This window comes from Eptatretus burgeri, chromosome 11 (genome assembly GCF_056783735.1).
Source record: "Eptatretus burgeri isolate ZD-2024b chromosome 11, Ebu_testis_v1, whole genome shotgun sequence".
Taxonomy (NCBI): Eukaryota; Metazoa; Chordata; class Myxini; order Myxiniformes; family Myxinidae; genus Eptatretus; species Eptatretus burgeri.
This window is the reverse complement of record NC_140971.1, coordinates 30356830-30372052: the sequence shown is the minus strand read 5'-3', so window position 1 is coordinate 30372052 and position 15223 is coordinate 30356830. Positions and strand designations below refer to the sequence as shown.

The window sequence follows — 15223 nt, the reverse complement described above, 5'->3', positions numbered from 1 at the left end:
TTACAGCGCGTATTAAAGACAGTTACATTGGCTATTACGGATTAAATCAAAGACAAAGACACTGCGCGACTCAGCCTGATAAAAAGTAGAACCGCCACAAGAGGATTACTGACTTAGAACTCCAGCATTTCTTGCTCTGAAGCGTTTGCTGAACTAGGCTTTTGACTGCTGTTATTACAAAACTCAAGTCCACTATTACATGCTAACCAACCTGAATACTACTGTGCAGGAGATCACCACAGCAAAAGCAGTGTGACATCCGCATTCACAGTTCGTCGTCGGAATCATCGTCAGTTCCGCTTTCATCATCCATAAGTTCCATTTCTGTACGGGTCTGTTCATCGTTGGCGCAGTTTTGACATCCACAGCACTCTGCGCAGGACAGTCCTTTTGACCGGCAAGAACACTGGTTGGTCTCGCATTTCGTCTTCTTGCAATTACATTTCGTCGCCTCTAACAGTTCCTTCGGCGCTGGTAGTTTGTTCAGCCAGTGAACAATCGGTGCTCCATTGCGTTCCATCCATCCGTGAAATGTAGGAGAAGGGCCTTCTATAAACCTCTCAGTCGCACGGTGGTGGATCGCAGACTGATAGTTCACTCTTTTGCAATGCAGCATCAGAGCGTCGCTTGAAGGCGGCAACTTCTGTTCTCCCAGCGACTGGCTGCAGAATAGCTTGTAGTGAGCCTCATCCACACTCTTCATGGTCGGCTGATTGTACATGGCGCAGACGAATTGTTCCAGATCGTGAATGATATTCTGATCTAGCGTGAATTCTCGACCAATGCTCCCGAAACAGGTGATGAGATGGGGACCCTTCATCATCGAATGGCCTTGTTTTGCCCTTACCATGGAATGCACTGGTGGTATCACTTCCCGTGAAATTGTGCAAACCTATCAACGCATCGCAGACAGAACTTTCATGGGCATTACTCAGCTTCCTTATGTCAACGACAATAATGTCCTTGGGACTTCCTGTGACCAGATGGAAATTTCGTGCTCGAATCGACTTCGAGTGAGCCAACGCCAACACAAACACATCGGTGTCAAAACTCTCTATGCGCACCGACTCTTCATTCTGTCCCGCGTGAGCGGCATGCAGCAGGAGCTTCGTGTCAGCTTCGTCATGGTCACATTCAAGTTCATGTACTGACGACACGACACAGTCATGACACCATTCGACGCCTTGATTTTCTCACATTTGCCAGCATGACTGACGTACAACAGCATGTCACCCAGTTTTGACGGAGATGTTTCTCGCCCACGATTCGACGATGAACTCTATCAACGCCTCCTTGTTGGCTCCGCTCAGGAGATAATTGGCCCACTGCTTTGGAAGGGCTTGATCACGTCTGTAGATGGTTCGTACCTGAAAATCGCCCGCCCTGCCCGCTCATCTGGCGTGCTCCAGGCACTTGATGCTAATACTTGGGTAAGTATCAAACACCACGTCCAGTCTCGAAGATTGGTTATGTTGTGCTTTGGCCACTACGATGTTCAGCACCATCTCTTCCAGTTTGCCGAAAGTGTTATGCAGTGAACCAGCCTTTATCGCCTGAATAACGGCCATTCCATCCACAATTGTTGCACCTTGGATAGGCCGAGCGTCCACACGGCAATCGGGCCACAGTTTCAGTATATGGTTGCGGAGTTTGGCTTTGTCCGTCTTAGCAATCGAACCATCACCAGATGCCAGCGGGAAAGATATGTTCGCCAGTGGGTATGCGAGCAGATCGTGGAGTGTTACATTGCTTTACTTGCCAATCAACAGCAGTCGTGTGAAAAGACGACGTTCATTCGCAATTTCAACCTTTGGCATCTGCTGGTGGGGAGTCGCCGACTTGCCTCGCGCCTTCAAGAAAGTTGCCAATTTGGCCTTCGAAATCGGACTGAAGAATGGGACCTCACCCGAGAGAAGCCGATCATGCATGAATTGCACGACAGCATTCTCTCCCTTGACATACGCGTTCATCAAGTCCGCAGAAGTGGCTGGCGATGTGATGACACCTGAACTAATATTGACGAGTTCAAGGTGAGCGCCGGAGAAAGGATTTAATCATTTGAAGTACTGTGTCCATCACTTGTACCACCACTGCTTCGTTCTTCTTCGAGCTCGACACATCCAAATCCTTTCTCGTTCGGGGCTCGTCGTGGATACCCGCCATGGACTCACATTTCCTTGCGATTTCCGCACGTGCTGGTTGGGACAGGATCCACTTCTTTACAGCTGTGCTTTTCTGAGTGTAACCAATGATGCCTCCACTGGTCTTGCTGTCCCTACTTAAAGTCTGCTCTATGATCTGATCACACGCAACACTACTAAATCCATAACGAGTATGCCGTTGGGCAGTCCATTTGCCGTCCATGAACGCTTGATAGGTGTCTGGGTGGGAGTGCTCCAGCCCGGCCATTTCCAGCCAGTAAACGAGTAAGTACCTGGCATAGTTTAGGTAATCGTACGCAAAGTACTAGGGCATTGACGCTCTCGTGATCGCAAGGTGTTTCGGCCAGTTCGAAGTACGAGTTGCCCGTATAAGCTCAAGTGCGAACTCCACCATTTCCAAGTAGGGCCATGTAATGTCCACACTTTGGTGTTTGTTCAGGTCATCCCTCACCATGAGTGCTCCCGAGTATAGAACATGTAAATTGAGGTCTGAGTCACCCTGCTGTGGACCCTGGCTGGCTTCATCCTCTGTAGTTGACTCTGTTTCTGTTGTAGAGCTACTGTCTACAACAGCAGCCTGAGCAATGGAACCAATATCAATGTCCTTCATGTACACCACTTCGCTCTCAGACATTTTTGGTGGACGATAGAAAATCATGTCTGGGTACCGTTCCTGCAGTCTTTTCTTCAGTCGTGTTGCCTGGTAGTTGGCCTTATCCTGACCTTCGCATACTCTGAGTAGGTCATTGAACATCTCACACAACTTCTTCTTATGTATAGATTGCTTTCCATCATTGAGTCTTACTTGGATTACTTTATCACAGAAAATGTCAAATGTTGAGTCATAGTTCACTTTCTGAGTTTTGAGTTTACTTTCACTCTGTCTGGTATGTGTCATTCACATACTCGTAATTACATTTATGGTGATAACAAACTCCCAGCGCCACACAGACTTTATCCTTTATAGTTGTCATTATTCTCACATCACGTTAATCTCTCCTCTGCTCAGCAGTTTCCCTCAGCTTTCCTCCATCCTGTGTTTCTGCCAGGGACAACTGATCACGTTGAGATTTTCCTTTGAGACGGATGAATTTGTCTTTTTTCTGGCATATCACACAAATTATTGGCAGTACACCAGCTGATTTGCCAGCCACCCTTTCTACAGAGGTTCTGAGGGATTTTCTACGTATTTTGTGGTATGAGTGCCCCTCTTCTTCTCGTCTGCCCACCACCTCACTGGCTCTAGCAGAAACTGCAGTAGTGCTGGCTTCTGATTTCCTTTTCCTGGCTTCAGCGCGTTTTATATGATCCTTGTTACAAAACGACGCATAGCAGAACCGGTGACAGCCGGCATCCGCAGGAGGATCAGTCATTGGCAGCAGTTTCATAATTTGATCAGCCAGCAAACGGCATTTGTTGATAGTTTCACTCTCTGTGGCGTCGCACCAAGTCTTCACACACTCACATACCTTAAGCCAGCTCTTATCCGTGAATTGCGTCACTTTCTCATCTTCCTCCCCGCCCAAGTGTGAAACAACGCATATTTGGTTGTTGAAAGACCAAAAATCACTCGAAATCACCAGACAACCATGGGCGCCGCCATCTTGATTTGTTGTTTCCTGGTCGTTTCCTCCGCGTTTAGAAGCACGCCACGCCCACTTCACGGCGGTAATTTCAAATGGTAATAAGTGTCGGTGTGTCAGCTTGTGCATCTGGAAACAAGTAGGAATTTCAATGGTGTGTTCTCATGAATGTAGAGGGTGAATTTCGTTTAGATTGGTGATCTGCACAACGAAACTGAACGAACCGACCCACCTCCACATGACCTATGGCAGTAAACAGACTCTTTATCGGAGTGGCATGAACATACCATGAGGCTTTATGTACACCAGTTCAGCAGAGAAGTACAATATTTTGCACTTCGCCCCAACGTTTATGACACAAAAACTCAGGGTTCAAATGAAAGCCTTTCAAACTGTGATATTTAACCTTTTTGGAGCAATATCTTATAAAATTGATGAACATTTTTAACATTCATTATTTCCAAGAAACAAGCTATTACCTGCCCAATTTAATTCTGTAATAACTCAACAGGATTAATTTTAGTATTACTATATGGTTGATTATTACGGTGACAAAGATATATTAAATTTGCCTTCATACTGTAAATTAACAAAGTTAAGATCTCAAGAAGAGAGAAATGGGAACATTATCTCCACCAAGGTTTTATGTTTTTGTTTAGGTTATGTAAATATAACGATTCCTGATTGGCAATTTCCTTGGCAAAACAGACACCTGAATCTTCCACAAAGACACCTGAACATTCATATATTCATTTATACTGCAAGTTAATATATTTTAGCTTGAAGGGGGAAAGGCATGCGCATACGCACACACACTTCAATAAGTTTCCCAAAAATAAATGTATGTTTTTATTTATAATCTGCCTCGCAATACATATATCTGACATTTTCCTACTTTGCGAATATCTCGTTCACAGAGCATATATACACTATACAGCAATACCTCGCTTAACACTGCTCCGTAGAAAGATGATCTGTTATAGAGATCTTTGTCCTGGAGAATTTTTTTTTACAACAATTTAAAAAATCAAATCAAATCCATAACACGCAGCACTCGCTGAGTAAATGCACCCACCGCCAATTGTTTTTTGCTGTATGCGCACACTCTGAGCCAATCAGCTGTTTACTCTGTCTTTGTTTTGCAGCAGGATGAGCCTCCTCCGACCTGGTCTCCCCCTCTTCTGCCATGTCGGAGCAGGAGCAAAGTAGGAGCAACGGCAATTATTCTTTTCACTGATGTTTGTACATACTGTATATTCAATATTTGTTAATAATTACTGATGTTATTCGTTTACAAAGATTATTTTAATCTGTAAAATAATGTGTTTACCATTTGAATTATTATTAGCGCCATTACCAATACCCAGATGATCCAGCACTCAGATACCGCTAATGCACAAGAAATAATGCTGTCGGGAATGCATCGCCATATCAACAATGGCATAATAACCCTTTGAGCACATTTTTGATTCGCACTTTCTTTTCCAGGAATGCGCCATGAGCGGTAAGTGAGGTATGACTGTGCGTATGTGCAGTATACGTGTGAGAGTGAGTCAAAAAGTATCCACAATAATTTATTAAAAACTGTGTTGTGTTGACTACATTGCTTATTGCACTTGCAGATACAAGCATGAACTGTCTGCACCATTGTGAAGCAGTTTCAACCTTGAGCAGTCAGTTGTTGTGTCCTTGTAATGAAGTTAACATGACCTCTCCGCTGTCCATTTGCACCAAAGAAGAGCAGCGAGTAGTGTTAAGATTTTTGTGCGCTGAGGGTGTACCGGGGCAGAAATCCTTTCAGCACAATTTGGGAACATTGTTTTACCAAGCTCAAAAACGGTCGCACAAGTGTCACTGATGATGAATGATCTGGATGCCCATACACACCCACAACATAAGAAAACATTGAAGGAGTCTGCACCATGATTCTTGAGAAGTGAGGATTGACTATTGACAAAGTGGCACAACATCTGAACATCAGTCATGGTTCTGCACATGAAATCATCAACAACCGACTTGGCTTTCATAAAGTTTCGGCAATATGGGGTAAAAAAAAAACAACTCACAGAAGAGCACAAGCGTAACCGTATGGCAATCTTCCAAAGCCTTTTGAACTGCTTTTGTCATGAAGGGAATGCTTTTTTGAGACGCATCGTCACTGGAGATGAGAAGTGGATCCACCATTACAAGTCAGTGAGCAAACGCCAGAGTATGGAATAGAAACATCCGATATCACCTGTCAAAAGGAAGTTAAAAAGTGGGTGGGGATGGAAGGAGTAATGGCATTGGAATAATAGTATCAGAAGAGATCAGCAAGCAGGTAGTCAGAATGGAAAGATGGGAGGGACAGATAGTTATTGCATGGATGGTAATAGAGAGGCAGATGGTTTGTGTTACGTCAGTATATGGGCCACAAACGGGAAGGAATGGGGCTGAAAAGCAGGAATTCAGGGATGTATCGGAGAGGATGATGAATTTAAAAGGCTGAATGCCTCAACTCGGTGTTTGCATCTAAATCTTGTGTCCGAAAACCATCACTTTCTGTACCCACCTTACCCAGTCGCATACAACTGTCCCTGGACTCTGTGTCCTTTCCGTTTGATAAAGTGGAGAGCTTGCTGTCAAACCTCGACTCAGATTCTGCAACCGGTCCAGACGACATCAGCCCACGTGTCCTAAAAACCTGCTCCTCTGCTCTTGCTCACCCTCTCTCTGTTCTATTCACCCTCTCATTTGCTCGAGGTCATCTGCCATCTGCTTGGAAATCAGAAAACATCACTGCCCTGCACAAAAAGGTGCAAAAACAGATCGCTGCAACGACAGACCAATCAGCCTTCTCCCAATCATCAGCAAGGTTATGGAATCCATCATCGCTTCAGACATTAAATTCTTCCTCTTTTACAATGGCTTGATTTCCGATCATCAATTTGGTTTCAGACCAGGTCACTCTACACTGGATTACTTGCTTCTTCTCTCCCAAAAATGGATGGAGGTACTCAATGCAGGACATGAAATCAGAGCCATATCCCTCCACATATCGCATGCTTTTGACACGGTCTGGCACTCTGCCCTGCTCACCAAACTCTCTTCCTATGGGATCCAAGGCCACCTCCACTCATGACTCGTAGACTTCTTCTCCTGTCGCAACCAAAGTGTAGTGTGAAATAGAGGAGTTCTTTCATCCCCTCTTCCTGTCCAGGCTGGAGTTCCTCAAGGTAGCATTCTGGACACTGTTCTTTTGCTGGTTTTCATCAATGATCCCTCCAACTGGAAAATCCTCTTTATCTCTTTGCTGATGACTCCACCCTCTGCCATACCATCGGTCATCCCTCAGACCGGCATGCAGCAGCTTCTTCGCTCTCTGCAGATCTTGGTAAAATCACAAACTGGTCCAACACGTGAAACATATCTTTCAATCCTGACAAATCTCACACTCTCACTATGTCTCTCCGAAAGGACCGTTTGGAACTCCCCCCCCCCATGTACTTTCTCAACAATCCTCTGGAAGAAGTTCTTTCTTTCAAGTTCCTGGGTCTCACTATCTGCCATGATCTTTCCTGGGAAAGCCACATTTCCAACATGGCCTCCAAAGTCAGTCGCCGACTGGGAATCCTGCATCGTGCAAAGTCCTTCCTCGGCCCACCTGAACTCCTGACCACATACAAAGCTTTCAGCCGAAGTGTGATAGAGTACTGCTCTCCTCTCTGGGTGATGCTCCGTCCTCTCGCCTTTCTCGGCTTCACGCAGTGGAAACCAAGGCATTTCGGATCATTGGCATCTCCCACGATGAGGCTGAGTCTTTGGGCCTCTCACTTTCTCACTGCAGGCAGGTCGGTGGTCTTTCTGTCTTCTAACGTCTCCTCTCCGGTCTCGCCCCCCCTGCTCTGTCTGCGATATGTTCCACCCATATTTCTGCAGGGTGCTCAAGGTCCGCCAACAACCCCCTTCTGGTCAAACTACCAAATTCATGAATCACTGCTCACCTTCCCTCTTTCATTCCTCTTTTTCCCACCTTTGGAATAAACTCATTCACTCTTTTCAATCCCATTCTTCCCTCCAAGCCTTCAAAACAGCTGTTCCCCACCACCTCTTCTCGTCCCCCATCCAAAGCCTCGATCTATTCTACCCTCGTTAATCCACCCCAAACACACCTCCTTCAAATTCACTGCTTTCCTTCATGAAAGTCCCTGTAATGTCCATCTTGTATACCCCATGTTCCCCGCCCCATCCCTCTCCCTTCCAATGTCTCTGTTCCTCACTGTTTTGGCCTTCCCATGCCCCTCTTGTCTCATTCCCCCCCCCCCTTTGCTGTGCATTGTGTGTTAGCTCTCGTATGACCCTTGACTAGGTATACAAAAAAAAAAGTTGAGCTTCACGTAATGCTTTGCATTGCAAGGGACTTTAACGTGCATATGGGAGTAGCAGAGCCAGGTGAAGAGGAATGTGTTGGAAAATTTGATTGGGGAAAGAGGAAGAGAGGGTCAAGAGCTGATGGAGCTGGTGGCAAGGAATGGATGGCCACAGCTGGTTCATTCTTTCAAAAGCTGGAAAGCCATAAGAATACCCATAGGAGTGGACAACTTAAAACAGAACTGGATTTGGTGTGGTAAGGAAGCGACAGTTGAGTAAGATTAAGGATTGTGAGGCAGAGGCAGGAGAGCATGATACCACCAAGCACTAGTCTGTGGTGTTTGTGGTAGGGATGGAGAAAAGGAGGGCGGTTAAGAGCAGGGGTCGAACATGATGAGTTGCGGTGTAGGGGAAACGTCATCATTGAGTACAAAGAGAAGATGAGAGCCAGATATGATCAACTTAACGAAGAAGTGGAAGGTTTGGAAGAGGAGTGGAAGAAGTACGGAGAGGCAATTAGGGGAATTGCAGAAGTTTTGTGTGGAAGGACATCAGGAAAGTGCGCATCATCGAGGGATAGAAACCAAGTATGGTGGATGGAGGAGGAGGTAGTGAAGGCCGTTGGTGAAAAGGTTTGGAAGAGGATATAGAAGATCACGGATAGAGGGAGGCAACTGGATGCAGGGTTTTGACCTAAATGTGCAGAAGAAGAAAGCAGCAAGGAGAGCTGTGGATTAGGTGAGGAATGATATGGAAGAGGAGGTGTACAGTAGGTTGGAAGTGAATGGTGGAAGGAAGAAGATGATATGTAAATTGGCTCATGACAGGGATGAGGATGGGAAGGACATGAAAGGGTGGTGGTGATTATGGATGGTGGTGGGAGGCTGGTGACAGGGGGGGAGGGGCAGTATTTAAAGTGTGGGAAGCAAATTTCAAAGAGCTGTTTAACTAGGAAAGAAGCACTTCGACATCAATGCTCAGGAGCATTCATCAGCAGAGGGCAGATTTCCCTCAAGAGCAAGTTGAGCTGACAAATGGTATATATATATATATATATATATATATATATATATATATATATATATATATATATATATATATATATATATATATATATATATATATATATATATATATATATATCTTCTTCTTTCGGCTGCTCCCATTAGGGGTTTGCCACAGCGGATCATCCGTTATGATCCGCATAGTGATTTGGCACAGGTTTTGCGCCGGATGCCCTTCCTGACGCAACCCTGGTCGCCTCTTACGACACAGGGATATGGTACACCTATTCTAACCGGGGCATACACCGGGCCCAGTACACTGGTACTCACTTCGCCGACCTCGGAAGGATGACAGGCTGAGTCAACCTCCTGGTGTGTATTAATTTTAATTCAAGCGGCCAACGGGACTTGAACTCAGGAACTTTGGATCCCAAGCCGCTACCCTAACTACTACGCCAACACCAGGCTTATATATATTTGCATATATATGTAAGAATATATTGTTGAGGATTCAGCGGTGGTGGGAAATTCGGACGAGTGGTGTCAATCACTGTCCGTAACCAGTTTGGGTTTTCGCGCCCTACTCTCGACAGCCAAATGTTACATATTCGGCGTCACTCAACCACCGCCGTCTCCGGGGTTATAACGCCGGCTCGTTCGGCACAATTCTCGGGTTACGCGTCTCGAATCATGATACCAAAATACACCTGTGCCTTGCCAGCTGGGGGAATAGACCCCGGTTACAGACTGGTTTTGTCATGGACCGAGCGGAGTCTACCAGTCTGTAACCATTTTGGTTTTTATATCCAAATCGAGCTGAACGTTCCTCGACGTGGCACAAATTCATTCAAAACGGCAACTTCATACGAATCAGCCAGATTTATTGGGGACACAACGGGGAAACACAACACAAGCAAGGCATTCACGACAATGTTATAATTAATCTATAACCCGTTCTTAGCTGGGGAAAGGCGGATTACGGGTTTTGAAGGGGACCCTAATGAGATAAACCTCAAACGACATGCAGACAAGATACGGACAGCATGCAGACAAGACACAGAGTACTTGGTGATGTTTCATGGACGAGAAGAAAGTGTCAAAAGCACTAATGTGGCTCGTGACAAGCCGATGTCTACGGATTCGAGCGCCCAAGCTCAAACACGCCACGTGGCAAAATGGCGCTCGTCAATGTGTCGCAGCCCTCACGCATGCAGCCTCGGCGCGTTCAGACCCCGTAAGGTCGACTGCACCAGAGCGAAAGATCAATGGTGGGTTTCAGCTGGTTTCTCCCAAGGTCCAGTATACAAGTCCAGGCCTGGCCTGTTCACCAGTCCAGGCCAAATCGAGGTGTTGGGCTCCGCAGGCTGGGTCCATGAGATTCCAAAACGTTGTCGAGCCATGAGGTGAGTAGGGACAGTCAGAGACTCCGTCACTGGACTCCGGATGAACCTGTCGATGTCCTCCTCACGAACCGATCGCGCCCCACCTCGGCGCTCAGTTTCACCACTGCCGATCGCAGACTCGTCGCGCTCAGGTTCAGTTTCTCTCCCGGCAGATTCACACTGCCTTTCCTTTGCTCCATCGCCTCAAAGCCCACTGGCTCCTCCCTTAAGTTTCACTTCCTTCTCGAGGCCACTCCCCCTCTCAGCGCTGGGTGGGGACTATTGTCCAGAGAGAGGAAGAAAGAAGAAGAAGAACCTCTCAGTCCACCACCAATGTACCAACGATGAACAGCCTCTTACACCTCCCGGCACACATGTAGCGTCCATTTACCGAACAACCTGGCTAAACATGCATTTAATGGGGGATCTGGGCTAATCCTATATTTAGTAACACACTAAGGGCCATTTCCACAACACTACCCCCACATTTCTCCCGAGGCTCTGCCAAGCCTCCATCTGGCACAGCCCACAGCAATGGCCCTGTCTAACGTACAGCACAGATCTCCCATTTAATATAACCCACAACATGGGAAGCACTTAACTCCAAACACTAAAGTGTCACAGTAAGATTGGCATGTCCCTATCCTAGTATGTCAGGTCACCAATCTAACAAACAAATTCACACTCTATGCACACTACTTAACATTCTAATTATGGATTTGAACGGGAGGGCATTCAATTTTACTTTTAACACCAACATTTGCATAGGAGCAGAACATTCAGAGGTTCAAAGTTCTTTAACGTGTTCGCTCCTTCATGCCCCCTCCCGGCAGTATTGTCTATTCACCACTGAGGGTTTCCTCACTTCGTGGCCTTATTGGCCTCTCACCAGGTGAGTTCAGTCGGCCCAGTAGCCTAATCACACAAAGAGTTCTTTAGCCCACTGAGCCCTCAAAATGGCATGAATCTTCAGCTGCAACGGCCCACAAAATGACATGAATCTTCAGCTGCAACGGCCCACAAAATGGCATGAATCTTCGGCCGCAACGGCCCACAAAAGCACTTTGGCCTCAATGGCCCACAAAAATGCTTCGGCCCATATGGCCTACTCACAAGCAGCAGCAGGAAACAAGCCCTGCATTGGACAGCAGGTGACACAGCAATGGTGGCATGGTGATATCGATGGTAAGCAAATGCAGTTTGGAGGCGTTCTCGACGACGCAAGTGGGTGTGATGACCTCAGACCAGGTGAGATGGAGTGTACCCTTAACCTTCCTTGCCTGACTTGCTTTGGCAGGACTTGTTTTGGTATGGTCTTCCTCAAACGTTCCCTTTTTTTTTTCCTTCCCTTTTTTTTCTTTACTGACAGGATGGTGTGTTTCTTACTCAAACATTATTTCGTGGGTGTGTGCTCATGACATAGTCGTGGCCTCTCTGGCACTTGGAGAGGGTGACCGAGCTTGGCCCTTGCCAACAAATTTTCCCATCAACACCACTCGTACCAGGTGTCACACATGAATAGTGCGGAGGAGAGTACATTGAACTTACCATTTACTTTTAGCTCTAAACAATGAACCAAATCCTGCTATGGCTGGAATGATCCTAATGACCCATTTTTCCCAACCTGGTACACTGTTCCATTCTTTTAAACCTGGGAAAGGCCCTTATTTGTCTTTTTCCATTTGGTGGTGCCAGGCAAAACTCGTTGGCTGGTGAGTGTGACTACTACTAGGCCTCTTTGCCTGCTTCCAATCGGGGGTGGAGGACACCCAGCGACCTCGGGGTTCACCTGAGCGTGCTTCTGGCGCTTCTAACTAAGGGGTGGCTCTCTCTAGCCCCCATACTGTGCCCTCCTAGCATTCACACTGTGCTCTCATAGCACCCTTACTGTGCTCTCATAGCAACTATACTGTGCTCTCCTGGCACTAACCCTACCGTGCCCTCCTGGCACTTCTGACAGCCTTCACCTGCCAGGAACCCCCAAAGCCCTGGTGCCCTATTTCCTGACTCACCAACTTCCAAGACCATGTCACACTCCCAGCCAGTACAACCATACCTTGGCCTGTACCTACCCCTAGCAGTCCGCTTGCACAATGGAACAGCAGCCAGAATCCATGTCAAATCCTCCAAGTCCCCCTAACTTACACTAACTTCGTTGGGAGACTCCTACCGACAGGGTACGTTGTTCGCACTCACTCTCCTCATTTGCACAATCACGCCATGAACCCAAACACTTTAGTCATTCATTCCACAGTGCCACACACCCAGTCCACAACACCATCCAACACCTTTCACTTTTATGTGAAAACAAAAACACACCAGTCCTTCGGATCCCACTTGGTCATCAAATTTAACTGATACACTTTTTTTTATCAAACCCCAATCAATTTGTCACTACCTCCGTCGTCCGCTGGCGTCCTCCATACTGCCCCAATCGTTTATTTCCAACAATTTAAACAAAACATCAAAATCTCTTCACCAGCTCCATGGAACCTCTGCACCGCTCCAACCAGGCATTTCAGTCTTTCCTCAAACAAGCCACTCTTTGTCATCCACTTGTTTCAGGTGTGTTTAACGCTCTGCCTGTAATGTCTCCACCACTTTTTTTTTTTCAGTAATCACCCAAATCCACTCGTGCCACTCATCCCTTCTGTCATCTCTCAATTTGCAATCACTTTCTGTTCAATTTTCAATCCATTTCTTACATCTCAATATGGCCTGCTTCTTTGGCTCATTGGAAGGGGAGTGAGGGAACGAATCCCTCATTTCCCATTGCATGACCCCGCCGCCTTTCCTCCACGGCTCAAAGGGGTCACATCTCAATTGGGGTTGTGGTCCACCCCCTCCTTTTCTCCAGGGTTCGCAGAAGTCTAATAAAGTCAGTCAGATACTGACTAACTGCCTCGCACTCCAGGGTTACATTCTCGACCGCCAGGTGAGTACCCACACACGTTTCGGCCTTAGCAGCACACACCGGTGCTGTCGTCTGGAGTGTGGGCTCACAGAATTCATTCACAGGAACTCCACACACATTCAGGGGTCACGCATACGTGCACCCCATCGGACAGAGTCTCTTCGTTAACATAAAATTCAATTCCTTCCTTAAGCTCATCGTCCGCACCATGCATGCATGTGTCCTCGTACCTGTTTCGTTCCAGAGTCACCTCGGTCCGGTCGCTTCTCTCCAGCAGGTTGCTCATCATCGGTTCGCCACACTCCTCTGGGGCTGTCAGCTCCACATGCTGGACCTGCTCAAAATGTGTTTCATTCATCAACAACCCCGTATGCTCCCTCAACGTCTCCATCACCAGGGTTTGCTCTAATTGTGGTGTCATCCAACAAGTGATGTCAATCAAGTCCCGCACCACTAACATTCCTCCCTGTGGTGATATCACACATCCCATATTATTGTGCTGTTCTACTTCCTGGCTCCATTTTCCTTTCCATATGAGTCGTTCTTTCTCTCCGAGCCATTTCAGTTGTTCGTTATCTTTCCGGAGTTTTTCCATCTCCGCGTACTCCAACCTTGCTCTCTCCTTTAGTTGGTCAATTTCAAATTCATGTTCTTTCCGTTTCCTCTCCCACTGTCTCTCTTGTTCTTCATTCTCCAATGTCGTCGTCTCTCTCAATTGGTCAATTTCCCTTTCCTGCTTCATTCGTTGATCTTTCACCATCTCCAAGCACTCCAAACTTGCTTTGGCTTCCAACTGTTCGATCTGCCCAGTGTGGTTCCTTAACATTTCATTCTCCGTTCTCGTTCTTCCTCTCTTAACATCCTCAGCTCGTTTTGTAATTCCCTCTCTTTATTTTGGTGTTTTTGTAACTCAGAAGCTCTTTCTCCTAATTTGTTGATAATCTCCACACCTCTTCTGCATGCTTCCTTCCTCAATTCATCCATTTTCTTACAGGATTCCCTACCTCTTCCGCATACTACCCTCCTCATGTCGTCCATTCTCTTACCGTATTCCTATAGTTCTTCCAGGCGTTTCTCTTTTCTTTTTTATCTCCTGTTCTCGGGTTTCTCTTATCTGATTGCCTGCTCTTACCCTTCGCTTCAGTTGTTCCAAGTCCAAATCTTGTTCCCATTTTTTTTATTTTCCAGCTTTGTTTTCCATTATTCTTCCAAGTTCTCCCTATCCCGGGAGTTACTAATTTGCTCTTCCTCTATTCTTTCGTTCAGTACTCTCTTCTCTTGTACCAACTCATGGGTACTCCACTCTACTTTCCTCATTTCTCCCTGTATTTCTTCGAACTGTCTTGACTTTTCCAACAATTCTTCCTTCCTTTGCTCCAGATATTTCTCTCCTCTTTTTATCTTCTGTTCTAGGCTTTCTCTTATCTGATTGCCTGATCTTACCTCTTCCTTCAGTTGTTACAATTCCAAATCGTGTTCACATTTTTCCTTTTCTAGGTTTTTTTCCCCATTCTTTTTCCAAGTTCTCCCTATCCTGGGAGTTACTAATTTGCTCCTCCTCTATTCTTTTGTTCAGTTCGCTCTTCTCATATTCCAACTGACGGGTAAACAACACGACTTTATTCTTTTCTCCACAGAGTTTGTCGACTCTGTTGGCTAAGTCCTCTTTCAGCCACCGAATCGTTCCCGTACATCGGCCAATTTAACCCACCGTACACATCCTTTTTCTGAATCTCGTCTGCGTGCCTCGTCCACTTCCATTTGTACCTCCTTTATATAATTCTCACAACTCCTCACCTCTTCCAAGGCATCCTCCAATTGTGTCTGA

The 15223-nt window shown here is 46.3% G+C and overlaps 1 protein-coding gene across 3 annotated transcripts in view; it reads right to left on the bottom strand.

Annotated features, from left to right (window-relative positions):
• LOC147016766 (uncharacterized) overlaps positions 1 to 15223 on the bottom strand; it is a 175520-nt gene that overhangs the window by 85389 nt on the left and 74908 nt on the right. The window contains exon 2 of one of the 3 annotated variants that reach the window (XM_085845731.1): positions 5812 to 5981. The exons of the other annotated variants lie outside the window; for them this stretch is intronic. Within the exon in view, the coding sequence (XP_085701857.1) occupies positions 5812 to 5929 (118 nt within the window). The 5' untranslated portion in view covers positions 5930 to 5981. The remainder of the gene's footprint in view (positions 1 to 5811; positions 5982 to 15223) is intronic. 3 annotated transcript variants of the gene reach the window in all.